Source organism: Mobula birostris, chromosome 3 (assembly GCF_030028105.1).
Source record: "Mobula birostris isolate sMobBir1 chromosome 3, sMobBir1.hap1, whole genome shotgun sequence".
NCBI classification, from domain to species: domain Eukaryota; kingdom Metazoa; phylum Chordata; class Chondrichthyes; order Myliobatiformes; family Myliobatidae; genus Mobula; species Mobula birostris.
This window is the reverse complement of record NC_092372.1, coordinates 171,704,344-171,719,183: the sequence shown is the minus strand read 5'-3', so window position 1 is coordinate 171,719,183 and position 14,840 is coordinate 171,704,344. Positions and strand designations below refer to the sequence as shown.

At 41.6% G+C, this 14,840-nt stretch overlaps 1 protein-coding gene across 2 annotated transcripts in view; it reads right to left on the bottom strand.

Annotated features, from left to right (window-relative positions):
* dnah5l (dynein, axonemal, heavy chain 5 like) overlaps positions 1 to 14,840 on the bottom strand; it is a 297,168-nt gene that overhangs the window by 217,059 nt on the left and 65,269 nt on the right. For both annotated transcript variants that reach the window (XM_072253688.1, XM_072253689.1), the window contains exons 29-30: positions 3,133 to 3,251; positions 226 to 362 (exon numbers count right to left, since the gene is read on the bottom strand). In XM_072253688.1, the coding sequence (XP_072109789.1) occupies positions 226 to 362; positions 3,133 to 3,251 (256 nt within the window). The remainder of the gene's footprint in view (positions 1 to 225; positions 363 to 3,132; positions 3,252 to 14,840) is intronic.

The window sequence follows — 14,840 nt, the reverse complement described above, 5'->3', positions numbered from 1 at the left end:
ACTAGATCAACCATGATCTTAATAAATAGCACATTAGATTTGAGAGACTGAGTGGCCTATTTCTACTCCAATTATACACATGAGTGTTTGTTTGTAACACCCTCTCTCTTATTAGTCCATTAGCATTCTTATTTAAATGGAGTAAGTTAATTTACCCAAAGATATCAAAAAGCTGAAGGCTTATTTAATTTAAAATGAAAAAAATATATAATAGATAATTGGTACCAATGACAGGCAACCCAAAGAGTTCTTCTCCTGCAGAATAAGTAGTAAATTTCCGCCAGAGCTCATCAAAGTTGGTCTGAAAGATCTGCAGCCTTTCGCTGGCTTCTTGAGGTGGAAGGCCGTCAGCAGCAGGGCCCCTGCAATGTGAAGTTAAAAGCAGAAGGCAGTTGACTTCTTTCAGTAACATCTTCTAATATGTTGGACAACATAAAGCTAAAAAGCAATTCATAAAGTTAGGAATAGAAGCTGTTTTGTTTAAATTATTAATTGTCAATTAAAGGTTAAAACAATAATAGAATAACTCACTGTAGATGGAGTTGTTCATCTTTCATTTGCACTGGTCTTGAAGAAAACATATCAGAAAGTCTCACTTTCTTTTTATAATCATTTCCAACTTTGTGCATTGTCACCCAGATCTGGTGAGCATCTAGTACTACTATTAGTTTCTAATTCTCAAGGCAATATGGAGGCACAGTGTCCTGTGTTAAGGTAAGGTAACGTATAATATGACAGTAGAGAGTTTTGACAGTCAAGTAGGAAGGAAATCTGAGCTGAAAATGAAAAATGGCAGATTTGAGAAAATGGGGTTACATTTTTTTGTATATTGAACTTGAGGCTGTTGTGGAGGAAGTGCACAGCAGCAGGGATGCCTTCTGCTTACAAGAATTAGAATGCCCTCCAGACACAAGCTCAGAAGGCAGTAGGAGCAAATAGCCATGTAGGACAATGTCAAAAATTCTTGGATGAAATGCTCTATTAGCTCAATGACTTCAAACAAACAACATCAGTGAAACGCAAACACAGGGAAATCTGCAGATGCTGGAAATTCAAGCAACACACACAAAATGCTGGTGGAACACAGCAGGCCAGGCAGCATCTATAGGAAGAGGTACAGTCAACATTTCAGGCCGAGACCCTTCGTCAGGACTAACTGAAAGAACAGTAGTAAGAGAATTGAAAGAGGGAGGGTGAGGGGGAGATCGAAAATGATAGGAGAAGACAGGAGGGGGAGGGATGGAGCTAAGAGCTGGACAGGTGATTGGCAAAAGCGATACAGAGCTGAAGAAGGGGGAGGGTCATGGGACGGGAGGCCTAGGGAGAAAGAAAAAAAATGCCCCTCCCTTCTTACCCCATCCTTTATTTATTTTTTTTAAAATTTTATTCCCCCACTTTTTCTCTCTCTCTGTCCCTCTCACAATCACGCCTTGCCTGCTCTCCATCTTGCTTTTGCCAATCAATTTCCCAGCTCTTAGCCACATCCCTCCCCCTCCTGTCTTCTCCTATCATTTCAGATCCCTCCCACTTTCATATCCCTTCTTTCAGTTAGTCCTGATGAAGCGTCTCAGCCTAAGTCATTGACTGTACTTCTTCCTATAGATGCTGCCTGGCCTGCTGCGTTCCACCAGCATTTTGTGAGCATCAGTGAAAGCATTTTTGAATTCTGAACTGTACTATTAACTGCTTAGTTAATTGCACCCTCTAGCTAGAATCATTATAAAGGTTTGAAGTTATAGGGCCATTCAAAATGGAAGTAAGCCCTTCAGCCCATCAAGTCCAAGGCTTTCCCATTTACAGGTATTTTTTAGAATACCATCAATCATATAAAATGCTTGTAAATATGTACAAACAAAAAAATAATGGATGAAACTTGAAGCTGCTGGGAAGCCTGCATTCAGTGGCAATGAACCTAGAAGAAGTTGATACCACTTGAAGAGAAGGCTTTGCACAGCACTTGTTCCCATAAAACTTCAGGTAGTGGCCAATACTATTTACTTAGAACATTGTCATAATTGCCCCACTACGACTCACGGCAGCACATTCCATCACTCTGTGCAGGGCAAGTTTTATTGTATATCTCCTTTGATGCATGCCCTCTAGTATTAGACATTTTGACCCTGGGTAAAAGAAACTGGCTGACTACTCTATCTATACCTCTCATAATCTTCTACCAGGACTCTCCTCAGCCTCCAGCTCTCCAGAGGAAACAACCCAATTTTGTCCAACCTCCCCTTAAAGTACATACTCCCTAATGCAGTCAACCTCTTCTGTACCCTCTCCATGGCCTCCTCAGTCTTCTTATTATGGGGCAAACAGAACTACATGCAATAGTCCAGATGCAGCCTAAACAGAATTTTATAAAGCTGCAATATAACTTCACGACTCCTGAACTCAATGGCTTTATTAATAATGACAAGCATGTCATATGTGCTCTTCTTTATCATCCTCTCAACTCAAGCAGCTATCTTACTTCATAAGAACACAACCATGATAAAGGCAATATTGCTTCTTTCACTACAGTAAATGAAATATTACATAGTTCAGGTCATGTGGGCCCTATTACACCACTATAAAATTCATGATTCATAAAATAAGACACTGTGTAGCATATGTGCAACCTGAATGCAGCCTGTGGACTGCTCATAATTGGCCAACTAAACCCAAATGAACGTGTAAATCAGACTCAAAATTCATAGCATTAATCTATGTGAAATTACAGCACTCCATTTGTCCAGAGAGAGAAAAAACAATCGAAAATTCTCTTTAGAATATTAGTTCCAACATGCAATCCCAAATGGGCTTGTCTTCTATTTGTCCTGACTGGGAAAATAAATTATTGGAAGTAACATTTGTAACTGCTATATTTGGCTGTGCATACGTTACACTTGAAAATAGTTCTTTCATGAGCAGCTTTCATAGTAATCAGCCTAATACCACACTCTGCATGATGTTGGTGCAGCACATATCCAGGTTCTTCTAGCAGAAACTCTTCAATTAAAGCTCATTTCAGATATATAAATCTATTAACAGTATGAGTCACAAGAAGATCTTAACTTTATACTGACAGTCATTTCTATAATAATTCTGTTTCTATTATGTAATAAATATAATATTTCCTTCAATACTTACTTTGTATCATAATCATGATAAAAGTTCTGAATGTTGGATTGGAAGACTTTTACCCCATCCAACAGATCAGTCTTCATGGCAGGTTCCACTTTTAAAAGTATATTCTGTGTCTGCACAACCTGTCACACAGAAATTTTTAAAGGTTAGATAGCTATAAAAATATAGTTACACTATACTTACTTAACGTAAATATTTACCTTAATTGAAAATAGAGTGGAATTTCAATGGCAGAGTTCCTGTGGGATAGGAAAGCAATTAAAGTTGAATTCTTCCACTTTTTACCAAGATTGTAACCTATTTTGATCACAGATTGATTTTAGAGGTGAATTGCCTCAGCATAACTACAAATTGACCTAGTTTCCTTAACTTTCCCTCGGTATCATCAGGTGCCGTGCCCAGTTTGAGCTTTGACTGCCATGGCCCACACACTCCTGTTTCGGGTCAAGTGGATCAATTCATTGATATTAATTTCCAGTTCTATGGCTGCTGTCTCCATCATCATTTGTCTTTGTCTTCCTCCTGCTTTCTTCCCTTCAATCTTTCCCATAATTACCATGCATTCTAATTCCTCTTTCCTAATCACATGTCCAATGAAGTTACGTTGCCTTTTCATGATCTCACACATTATTTCTCTTTTTGTGTTTGCTCTGTTCATGACTTCCTCGTTAGATATTTGTTTCGTCCATGATATTCTTTGTATCCTCCTCAAAAACCTCATCTCTGCTGCTACAATTTGTTTCCTCATGTTAGTAGATATTGTCCAACATTCTGAGCCATATAACATAACAGGTTAAATGTAACATTTCAGTACTCTGAGGTGGGTTGTCATGCCTAGTTTAGTATTGGTCAGTATACTCTTCATTCTCGTAAAGGTGTCTTTTGCCATCCCTATTCTTCTTTAGTGTCCAAGTTGCACCTGCCATCTGATGTCACCCAGCTTCCTAAGTAGCAAAAGTTCTGTACTTGTTTTATGTCTTCCCCATTTATTCTCAGCCTGCAGATAGGATTCTCCTTCTTTTTGGATATCACCATACATTCTGTCTTTTTGCAATTGATAGATAGACCCATTTTTGCACTTTCTTCAACAATTATATCAATTAAGTTTTGTTAATTACAAAAAATAAGAGACATGTTGGGAATCAAATTTGGTGGTGAAAACATCAATAATTTCAAATATGCAGATAACACTGTGTTAATTGCAAGTACAGAGGAAGAACTACAAAACAATTGATATGTTGATTATATCACCCTTTAATTGCTTCAGTTTTATAAAACACAACATCCACAGAATCTCTTTGTTATAGTATTTCTATACTGGAATCTCTTTAAACTGAATTTATCTTTATGGAATACATTTTTCCAGGTGGGGCCTAAATAGAGCTTTGTACTGTTGTCAATATTCTATTATAATACACATCCACGATATTTTACTAAAGTACCTGTGAGCTACTTTGGATTTTCATCACTTTCAGCTGTTTATACTCTGATGAATCTTTTAGATATGAACCACAGCTTGCAAATACATGTACATGGCCTTCAAATAAAACACATGGAACAGCAACACTCATGAAATGATAGGAGACTGCCGATGCTAAAATTCAGAGCAAATTATAAACTGCTGGGAGAACTTAGTGGGTCAAGCAGCATCAGTGGAGGAAAATGGATGACTCATTTTACTTGCTGCCAACTCTGTCATTAATAAGCAATGCTTACAATCTTGCTAACAATCATTAATATTAGATCAGAGGAAATAATAATGTAAAAGCTGGAAATGGTAAAGATTAAATAAATATTTTAGAACTACCTTCACAACAGAAAACATAGAACATTGAACGTAGAATAGTACAGCACAGTACAAGCCCTTTGGCCCACATTGTTGTGCCGACTCTCAAACCCTGCCTCCCATATAAGCCCCCACCTTAAATTCCTCCTTATACCTCTCTAGTAGTCTCTTAAACTTCACTAGTGTATCTGCCTCCACCGTTGACTCAGGCAGTGTATTCCACGCACCAACCACTCTGAGTAAAAAACCTTCCTCTGATATCCCCCTTGAACTTCCCACCCCTGACCTTTTTAGCCATGACCCCTTCTATTGAGCAGTGGTGCCCTCGGGAAGAGGCGCTGGCTATCCACTCTATCTATTCCTCTAAATATCTTGTATACCTCTATCATGTCTCCTCTCATCCTCTTTCTCTCCAAAGAGTAAATCCCTAGCTCCCTTAATCTCTGATCATAATCCATACTCTCTAAACCAGGCAGCATCCTGATAAATCTCCTCTGTACCCTGTCCAATGCTTCCACATCCTTCCTATAGTGAGGCAACCAGAACTGGACACAGTACTCCAAGTGTGACCTAACCAAAGTCTTACAGAGCTGCATCATTACCTCGCGACTCTTAAACTCTATCCCTCAATTTACGAAAGCTAACACCCCATAAGCTTTCTTAACTACCCTATCTACCTGTGAGACAACTTTCAAGGATCTGTGGACATGTACCCCCAGATCCCTCTGCTCCTCCACACTACCAAGTATCCTGCCATTTACTTTGTACTCTGCCTTGGAGTTTGTCCTTCCAAAGTGTACCACCTCACACTTCTCCAGGTTGAACTCCATCTGCCACTTCTCAGCCCACTTCTGCAAGCTATCAATGTCTCTCTGCAATCTTTGAAATCCTCTACACTATCTACAACACCACCAACCTTGGTGCCATCTGCAAATTTGCCAACCCACCCTCCTACCCCCACATCCAAGTCGTTAGTAAAAATCACGGAAAGTAGAGGTCCCAGAACTGATCCTTGTGGGACACCACTAGTCACAAGCTTCCAATCCGAATGTACTCCCTCCACCACAACCCTCTGCCTTCTTCAGGCAAGCCATTTCTGAATCCACCTGGCCAAACTTCCCAGGACCCCAAGTCTTCTGACTTTCTGAATAAGCCTACCGTGTGGAACCTTGTCAAATGTCTTACTAAAATCCATATAGATCACAGCCAGTGCACTACCCTCATCTATATGCCTGGTCACCTCCACAAAGAACTCTATCAGGCTTGTTAGACACCATCTGCCCTTCACAAAGCCATGCTGACTGTCCCTGATCAGACCATGATTCTCTAAATGCCCATAGATCCTATCTCTAAGAATCTTTTCCAACAGCTTTCCCACCACAGACTTAAGGCTCACTGGTCTATAATTACCCAGACTATCCCTACTAACTTTTTTGAACAAGGGGACAACATTCGCCTCCCTCCAATCCTCTGGTACCATTCCCGTAGACAACGAACACATAAGGATCCTAGCCAGAGGCTCAGCAATCTCTTCCCTGGCCTCGTGGAGCAGCCTGGGGAATATCCCGTCAGGCACCGGGGACTGATCCATCCTAATGTATTTTAATAACTCCAACACCTCCTCTCCCTTAATATCAAAATGCTCCAGAACATCAACCTCACTCATATTGTCCTCACCATCATCAAGTTCCCTCTCATTGGTGAATACAGAAGAGAAGTATTCATTGAGGACCTCACTCACTTCCACAGCCTCCAGGCACATCTTCCCACCTTTATCTCTAATCGGTCCTACTTTCACTCCTGTCATCCTTTTGTTCTTCACATAATTGAAGAATGTCTTGGGGTTTTCCTTTACTCTACTCACCAAGGCCTTCTCATGCCCCCTTCTTGTTCTCCTCAGCCCCTTCTTAAGCTCCTTTCTTGCTACCCTATATTCCTCAATAGACCCATCTGATCCTTGCTTCCTAAACCTCATGTATGCTGCCTTCTTCCACCTGACTAGATTTTCCACCTCACTTGTCACCCATGGTTCCTTCACCCTACCATTCTTTATCTTCCTCACAGGGACAAATTTATCCCTAACATCCTGCAAGAGATCTCTAAACATCAACCACATGTCCATAGTATATTTCCCTGCAAAAACATCATCCAATTCACACCCGCAAGTTCTAGCCTTATAGCCTCATAATTTGCCCTTCCCCAGTAAAAAAATTTCCTGTCCTCTCTGATTCTATCCTTTTCCATGATAATGCTAAAGGCCAGGGAGCAGTGGTCATTGTCCCCCAGATGTTCACCCACTGAGAGATCTGTGACCTGACCGGGTTCGTTACCTAATACTAGATCTAGTATGGCATTCCCCCTAGTGGGCCTATCAACATACTGGGACAGGAATCCATCCTGGACACACTTAACAAACTCTGCCCCATCTAAACCCTTGGAACTAATCAGGTGCCAATCAATATTAGGGAAGTTAAAGTCACCCATGATAACAACCCTGTTATTTTTGCACCTTTCCAAAATCTGCCTCCCAATCTGCTCCTCGGTATCTCTGCTGCTACCAGGGGGCCTATAGAATACTCCCAATAGAGTAACTGTTCCCTTCCTGTTCCTGACTTCCATCCATACTGACTCAAAAGAGGATCCTGCTACATTACCCACCCTTTCTGTAGCTGTAATAGTATCCCTGACCAGTAATGCCACCCCTCCTCCCCTTCCCACCCCCCCCCATCCCTTTTAAAGCACTGAAATCCAGGAATATTGAGAATCCATTCCTGCCCTGGTGCCAGCCAAGTCTCTGTAATGGCCACTACATTTCAAAAGATAATGAAAATATTAATTGAGAAAATGGTTCTAAGGGGAAGAACTCAAATATAGTCTAGATCCAGTTACAGTCTGAAAAACGAATGAAACAGACAGCCAACAATGCCCTGGACTTCGACCTGTTCATCCCTACTCTAACCTGCTAAAACAAGTGGCTGGGAAGGTGCAGTGCTGATGAACTTCCGAAAGCTCGAGATTCCAGAATGGTATCAGTGTGTTGGCAGAAAATGTAGTGCTTGCCTTCACCACCACCTCAGGAGCTCATTCCAAGCACTCAGCACATACCTCCTTTGAATTTACCCCAATCACCTTATATGCATGTCCTCTTACATTAGGCAATTTTTACCCTGGGTAAAAGATACCATCTATCTGCTCTATAATAACTGCTTTTCATAATTTTATACACTTCTTTGAAGTCTCCACTCGATCTCCACTGCTCCAGAGAAAACAACATGAGCTTATCAAACCTCTCCTTACAGCACACGACCTCTAATCTAGGTAGCAGCCTGGGAAACCTCTTCTGAGCCCTCGCCATTACCTTCTTATCCTCCCTATAACGGGGTGACCGGATGGGGTAACCAGGACTGAAAACAGACTTCTTAACAAAGAGTAAATGACTAAATATAAGCAATGACACCTCCTCCATAATTACCCTCAAGTGCTAATAAGGCTGCCTCCTCAGACCTTTAATATACTCCATATGCATTCACGGACTTGAGGCCACTTGCTGCTCTACAGTTACAGGTTTGTAGATTAAGCCACTGTATAGGGCAGGATCACAAACAACAACATGGAGCAGAGGAAGAAGACAGAGAGTGTCAAGACAAAAACCTTTCCTTCAAAGGAGCAGGTCATTGACTTCACAAAACAGAGTGGAGTAAATGCCACTGCCTGATGCTGAGGTGGAGATGGTTGAGAGCTTCAAAGTCCTAGGTGTAAATATAACTGTTCAGCCATGTGCATGCTATAGCCAATAAAGCACATCAGAGTCTCTAGTTCCTCAGAAGGCCAAGGAAAATTAGCTTGTCGCCGATGACTCTTACCAAATGCACCATAGAAAGCGTCCTATCTGGATGCATCGCAGCTTAGCATGGGAGCTGCCCTCCCCAAGACTGCAAGAAATGCTTGTGAAAGAGTTGTGAGTGCAGCCTAGTCCATCTTGCGGACTAGACTCCTCTCCATTGGCTCTATGTATTGCCTCAGCACAGTGGCAACATGATCAACGATCCCTCCTACCCCAGTCATTCCATCTTCTCCCTGCTCCTGACAGGCAGAAGATACAAAGCTTGAGAGCAAATCCACCAGACTAAGGACAGTTTCAATTTCACTGTTATCAGACTTTTCAACAGATTTCTCTGACACTACATTGCAATTCCACCTGATATCTGCATTCTGTTTTCTTTTCACTGCCCCAGTGTAATTGTGTATGGCATGATCTGTCAGGATAGCAGACAAAACAAAACTTTGTACCTCAATACATGTGATAATAACAACACCAAGTTAAAAATCATATTGTGACTTGATGGTTTTCCTATTATTCTAATAAAGCTAAGGAATTTATTGAGGATTGGTTCAGGTAGTAATAAACAGAGGAGTAGACAAATAAATGTCTCCAGGCAAATGGGAGGGATCAATGCTGAATTTCACGCATTTTAATGTTTGAAATCTGAAAAAGTAAAATTGATTAATATACAGGAGCATAATATATTTGCTATCATACATTTGCCATCAAGGAAACATGGATAGGACTGGCAAGGTCTGAGGGCGGAGCTTAGGATGACGGCGATGCCTTTGCTTGCATCTTCAGAAACAGCTCTATTTCTATCTTTAATATCTCCTTTTTTTCCTTTTCAGGGTTCTTTTGAAGACCCTGACCCAGAGTTACACGCTGACTTCAGTTCTTTGTGGAAATAGGACCCACTTTCAGGGCCTCATGACTGGCCACTTTTTGATATGCCAAGAACGGGGCCTGAAAGACTAGTGTACCTTCAGGGTGCCGGATTTTCATGGCTCTGGTAGTGGGTGGATCTGAGGCCGGTGCCGCTGCCTGACGTGTCGTGGGAGTACACGGAAGACCGAAAGCAGCGTGCTGGCTGCTGGCAGTGTGCCCAGAGGCCAGAGTTCTTTGAGCACAAAGCTCGGAAAAAGTGACGCAACAGACTTTTAACACCATAAATCAGAAAGTTGTTTGTAATTTCTCCCTTCTTGCTGTGAAACAGGGACACCTCTTTTTCCCTTACTAGGAAGACAGAGAGCCTGTGGTATGTCAAAATACCGGGTGAACGAGAAGTCCTTTGGGGTACTGCAAGTCTGTGTCTTTATTGATGCTTTGCTGCATGCTTGAGTGCTCAGTGGAGGGTGCAGATGCTTTTTTGCTGGTGGGTAGGGGTTGTCACTTTGCTGCTGCTTGTGCATGGGAGGGGGGAGCTGTGGGGGGTTTGGGGTTCTAACATTTAACTGTCATTCATTCTTTGGGGCACTCCTCTGGTTTAGTGGAAGCTTGCAAAGAAAAAGAATTTCAGGATGTATAGTGTATACATTTCTCTGACATTAAATATACCTATTGAAGTCAATGATTTTTAGAACAGATTCTTCATGTAGGACAAGGGATGGTGCATCAAAGGAAATGGAAATGCAATTTTAATCAAAGAATTCTATTATTGCAGTGAGGAGGGAGGATTTCCTGAAGGTTCTTCAAATGAGGCCATGTAGGAAGCAAAAGTGGCAACTTGGAAACACTTTGCTTGGATATACTTCAGGCTTTCAAACATGCAGGTGGAGATAGAACAGCAGATATGTAGGCAAGCTACTGTAAAGGTTATAGCGTAATAATAAAAGGGAATTTCATCTTCCCCGATATTAACAGAGGTTGTCTTCGAGTGAAATACTTTGAGAGGGTTGAACTTTTAAAGTGCTTCCTGGGGAGCTTATCAACCCAGTGTATGGACAGTCTTACTGTAGAAGAAGCAGTACTAGACAATCTTGGACAATAAAGTGAAGCAAGTGTTTGGCGTCGGTGTGTGAGCATTTGCGAAAGAGTTACCGTAACTCCAAGATTGTTAAAGAAATGGACAAGGAAAGACCATAAATGCAGGTCCTGAATTGGGTTGAGAATTGGAAGGTTGGGGGGGGGGGTGGGAAGAAAGGCTGATTTCAATGTGATAAGCCAGAGCTAGGCAAATGTGGACTGTAAGAAACAACTTGCCGAAAAGTAGATAGGCAAGCAGTAGATGGAGTTCAAAAATGAAATAGTGAGAGTTCAGGGTGAACACACAGCATTCCTATAATGGGGAAGGACAATGTCAACAAATCCAAGGAACATGTATATCAAAGAACATTGAGAGGTGGTTAACAGCAAAAAAGTAACTCACAGAAGGTTAACAACAGGAATTCTGCAGATGCTGGAAATTCAAGCAACACACATCAAAGTTGCTGGTGAACGCAGCAGGCCATGCAGCATCTGTAGGAAGAGGTACAGTCGACGTTTCAGGAAGGGTCTCAGCCTGAAACGTCGACTGCACCTCTTCCTACAGATGCTGCCTGGCCTGCTGCGTTCACCAGCAACTTTGATGTGTGTCACAGAAGGTTAACATGGGTGAAATAAGCTGTAGCCGTACAGGAATATAGAACCCTACACAATGCCTGTATGTCTGTCTATGTGAACGTCTGTAGGTGGGGAAGATGGGAGAGGAAAGGACGATACTTTAACAACATATTTAACAACTACTTAAAAGAAAGTTTTTTGTGCCTATTTCACATTGTCTGAGTCATCCTTGTGATTTCACAGGGATGACTCTGACACAATGTAAAAGTAAGATCTTCACATTAAATGCAGTTAACTGCTTAAAAGAAAGTTTCCTGTCCCTATTTCACATTATGCCTGAGTCAACCCTGTGATTTATTTTAAGTAGTTAAATGCATTTAATATGAAGATCTTACTTTCACCTCAAACATTAGGTTTCTCATGCAGAAGTTAAGGCTAAAGCTTCTACAATGGCCATCTCTTTGGAGTTGATTTTATAGTCAGAACTGTGAAAAAAAGGATTGCCCAACTTTTCTCTCTACGACAGGTATTACTGTTTTGGGACCCAGTGTCATAGAACAATACGACACAGAAACAGGCCATTCCACTTATCTAGACCTGCTTTTCTGCCTAGACCCATCTATCCACAACCTGGACCATACCTCTCCATACATCTCTCATCCATGTAACTGTCCAAACTTCTCTTAAATGTTACAATGGAACCACATCCACCACTTCCACTGGCAGCTTGTTCCACACTCACACCATCCAATGTGTGGAGAAGTTCCCCCTCAGGTGTCCTTTAAGTATTTCACCTTTCACCCTAATCCTATGACCCAACAACACCAGCATTGACTTATGATTCATTACGAAGCTAAATGATCTTAATTCCAAACATCATTCCAGTACAACCTTCTCAAATTGTCTACAACTGTGCTCACTGCCTATGAGGGTACTTAAAGCAAAAATTGTGCTTTTGCCTTTGTCTTGCCCATCCTTGATCTTAAATCTGTCACTCTGCCTATACTGCAATACGAGGCACCATATGGCAATTTCAATTCTTGCCGATGTAGTAAGGATAATTTCACTTGCTAATCTTGTATTCATCATATGCATTTTTTTACCACTTGTTTCATTTTTTAACATCTCTTTTTTAATAATGCAGCAGTGTTAGTACATGCATGAGATCATAAAAGAATCTTACATAACACTGTGCAACAGACATAAGACGCCAGGCAGCATCTATGGAAAAAAGTACCGTCGACGTTGCTGGCCAAAGCCCTTCACCGTGACTGGAGAATAAAAGCTGAGGAGTAGATTTAAAAGGTGGGTGAGGGAAGAGAGAAACACAAGATGATAGTTGAAACTTGGAGGGGGAGAGATGAAGTAAAGAGCTGGGAAGTTGATTGGTGAAAAAGGTAGAAGGTCATGGAAGAAAAAAGGGGGAGAAGCACCAGAGGGAGGCGATGGGTGGGCAAGGAGATAAGGTGGAAGAGAGAAAATGGGATAAGAAATGGTGAAGGGGGGGCTGTGGGGCATTACTGGAAGTTTGAGAAATCGATGTTCATGCCATCAGGTTGTAGATTACCCAAATGGAATATAAGGTGGTATTCTTCCAACCCAAGTGTGGCCTCATCAAGACAGAGCCCTCACTACTATTCAAGGCCCTAAACATCCTTCCAGGTGAGGCAACACATCACCTGTGAGTCTGTTGCGGTCATATACTGTGTTTGGTGCTCCCGGTGTGGCCTCCTGTATAGCGGTCAAACCCGACGTAGATTGGGAGACAGCTTCACCGAGCATCTATGCTCCATCTGCCAGAACAAGCGGAATCTCCCAGTGGCCACCCATTTTAATTCCACTTCCCATTCCCAATCCAATATGTCCACCAATGGCCTCCTCCACTGTCATAATGAGGCCACACTTAGGTTGGAGGAACAACACCTTATATTCCATTTGGGTAGCCTACAACCTGATGGCATGAACATCGATTTCTCAAACGACTAATGCCCCCCACCCCGCTTCACCCCATCCCCTTTTCCCTCACTCACCTTATCTCCTTGCCCGCCCATCACCACCGTCTGGTGCTCTTCCCCCCTTTTCTTTCTTCCATGGCCTTCTGTCTCTTTCACCAATGAACTTCCCAGCTCTTTACATCATCCCTCTCCCTCCAGGTTTCACCTACGTATTGAGTTTCTCTCTCCCCTCTCCCTTCCTTTTAACTCTATTCCTCAGCTTTTTTTCTCCAATCCTGCCGAAGGGTTTCAGCCTGAAACGTCGACTGTACTCTTTTCCATAGATGCTGCCTGGTCTGCTGAGTTCCTCCAGCACTTTATGTGTGTTGCTTGGATTTCCAGCATCTGCAAGTTTTCTCTTGATTGTGATTGGATTACATAACACTACACTATTTGCTAGAAAGACAGCTTTGCTGGAATTCACGCTTTGGTGAGTTAGTGATGGCCTTTCTCTTTTTCTTCCCTAGTTTTAGGCCACTGGCATCAATCTTTAAACTAATGTATTGTACAGAACAATGTGTTGCAAAACACCCACTTCACATGCACTTTGAATACTTCCTGTAAATAACAATCACCTCATCCACATTGGTTACACCAACAATGATAAGACTAGTTGCCAGATATTGTCCATCTTGTTCTGGAAAACAATGGGTGGAGACTTAACTCCATACGATAAGTGAATGTGAAAAACCCATAGTTTGTGGTGATGTTCAGGTACAGCTACCTTTATTGTTACTCAATGGCTCATGGACATGTAGAAAGTGCAACTTTGTGAACATCTTTGATACCATTGTGTACAAATCTTTTGATATAGATGGTGGGTAGTGTTTGCTTAGTGGCAGCTAAGTTCAGGTTGACTTTGTAGTACCCACACAGTTCAAACTGCATTGGGTACATCACTATTTCTTTATTCCACCCACTCTGCTCAGTGGTTGCATGTATAACACTTTGTTCCAGCTTGTCTAGTTCCTTCTTAACTTGGACTATTTAGAGTGTACAGGACCAGTCTGTGCTCACTATTGCATCTGCTCTGGTATACAGTTGCTCACTAGAGCTGTCAGGCAGAAATAGAAGCAGGTAGGGGCTATTCAGCCCCTTGGATCCCTGCATGATATATTAATACCATGCTGATCTTCCACCTCAACACCAACTAAATCTCTGTTTTGATCAATATCCAAAAATCTGTTAATCTCTATCTTGAGTAAAGAGATATTGCCCAATATACTGTATAAATTCAGGTACTCAGGAATAGCTGAAGTTAATCATAAGTGTAGGCATTTGTATTGATGTTTTGACACACAGAAATTTTAAAAATTGCAAAGAAACAGACAACAGCAACTGAGTGAAATCTTATCTGTGACTGCTTGTGTTTAGATCAGAGATTAAAGTGAAAATATAGGTAAGTCTAAAAAAAAAGGAAAATTGTGGATTGTAATGATTTGGTGGTTCTATCAGCTTGGTCTTTTATAGACCCTTCCCCTACCTTTACTATTTTTTATTATCAATTCCAATATCTTCATTTTCCACCTCACAATCCAGAGGCTGACCTCTATAAATGGCAAAAGTA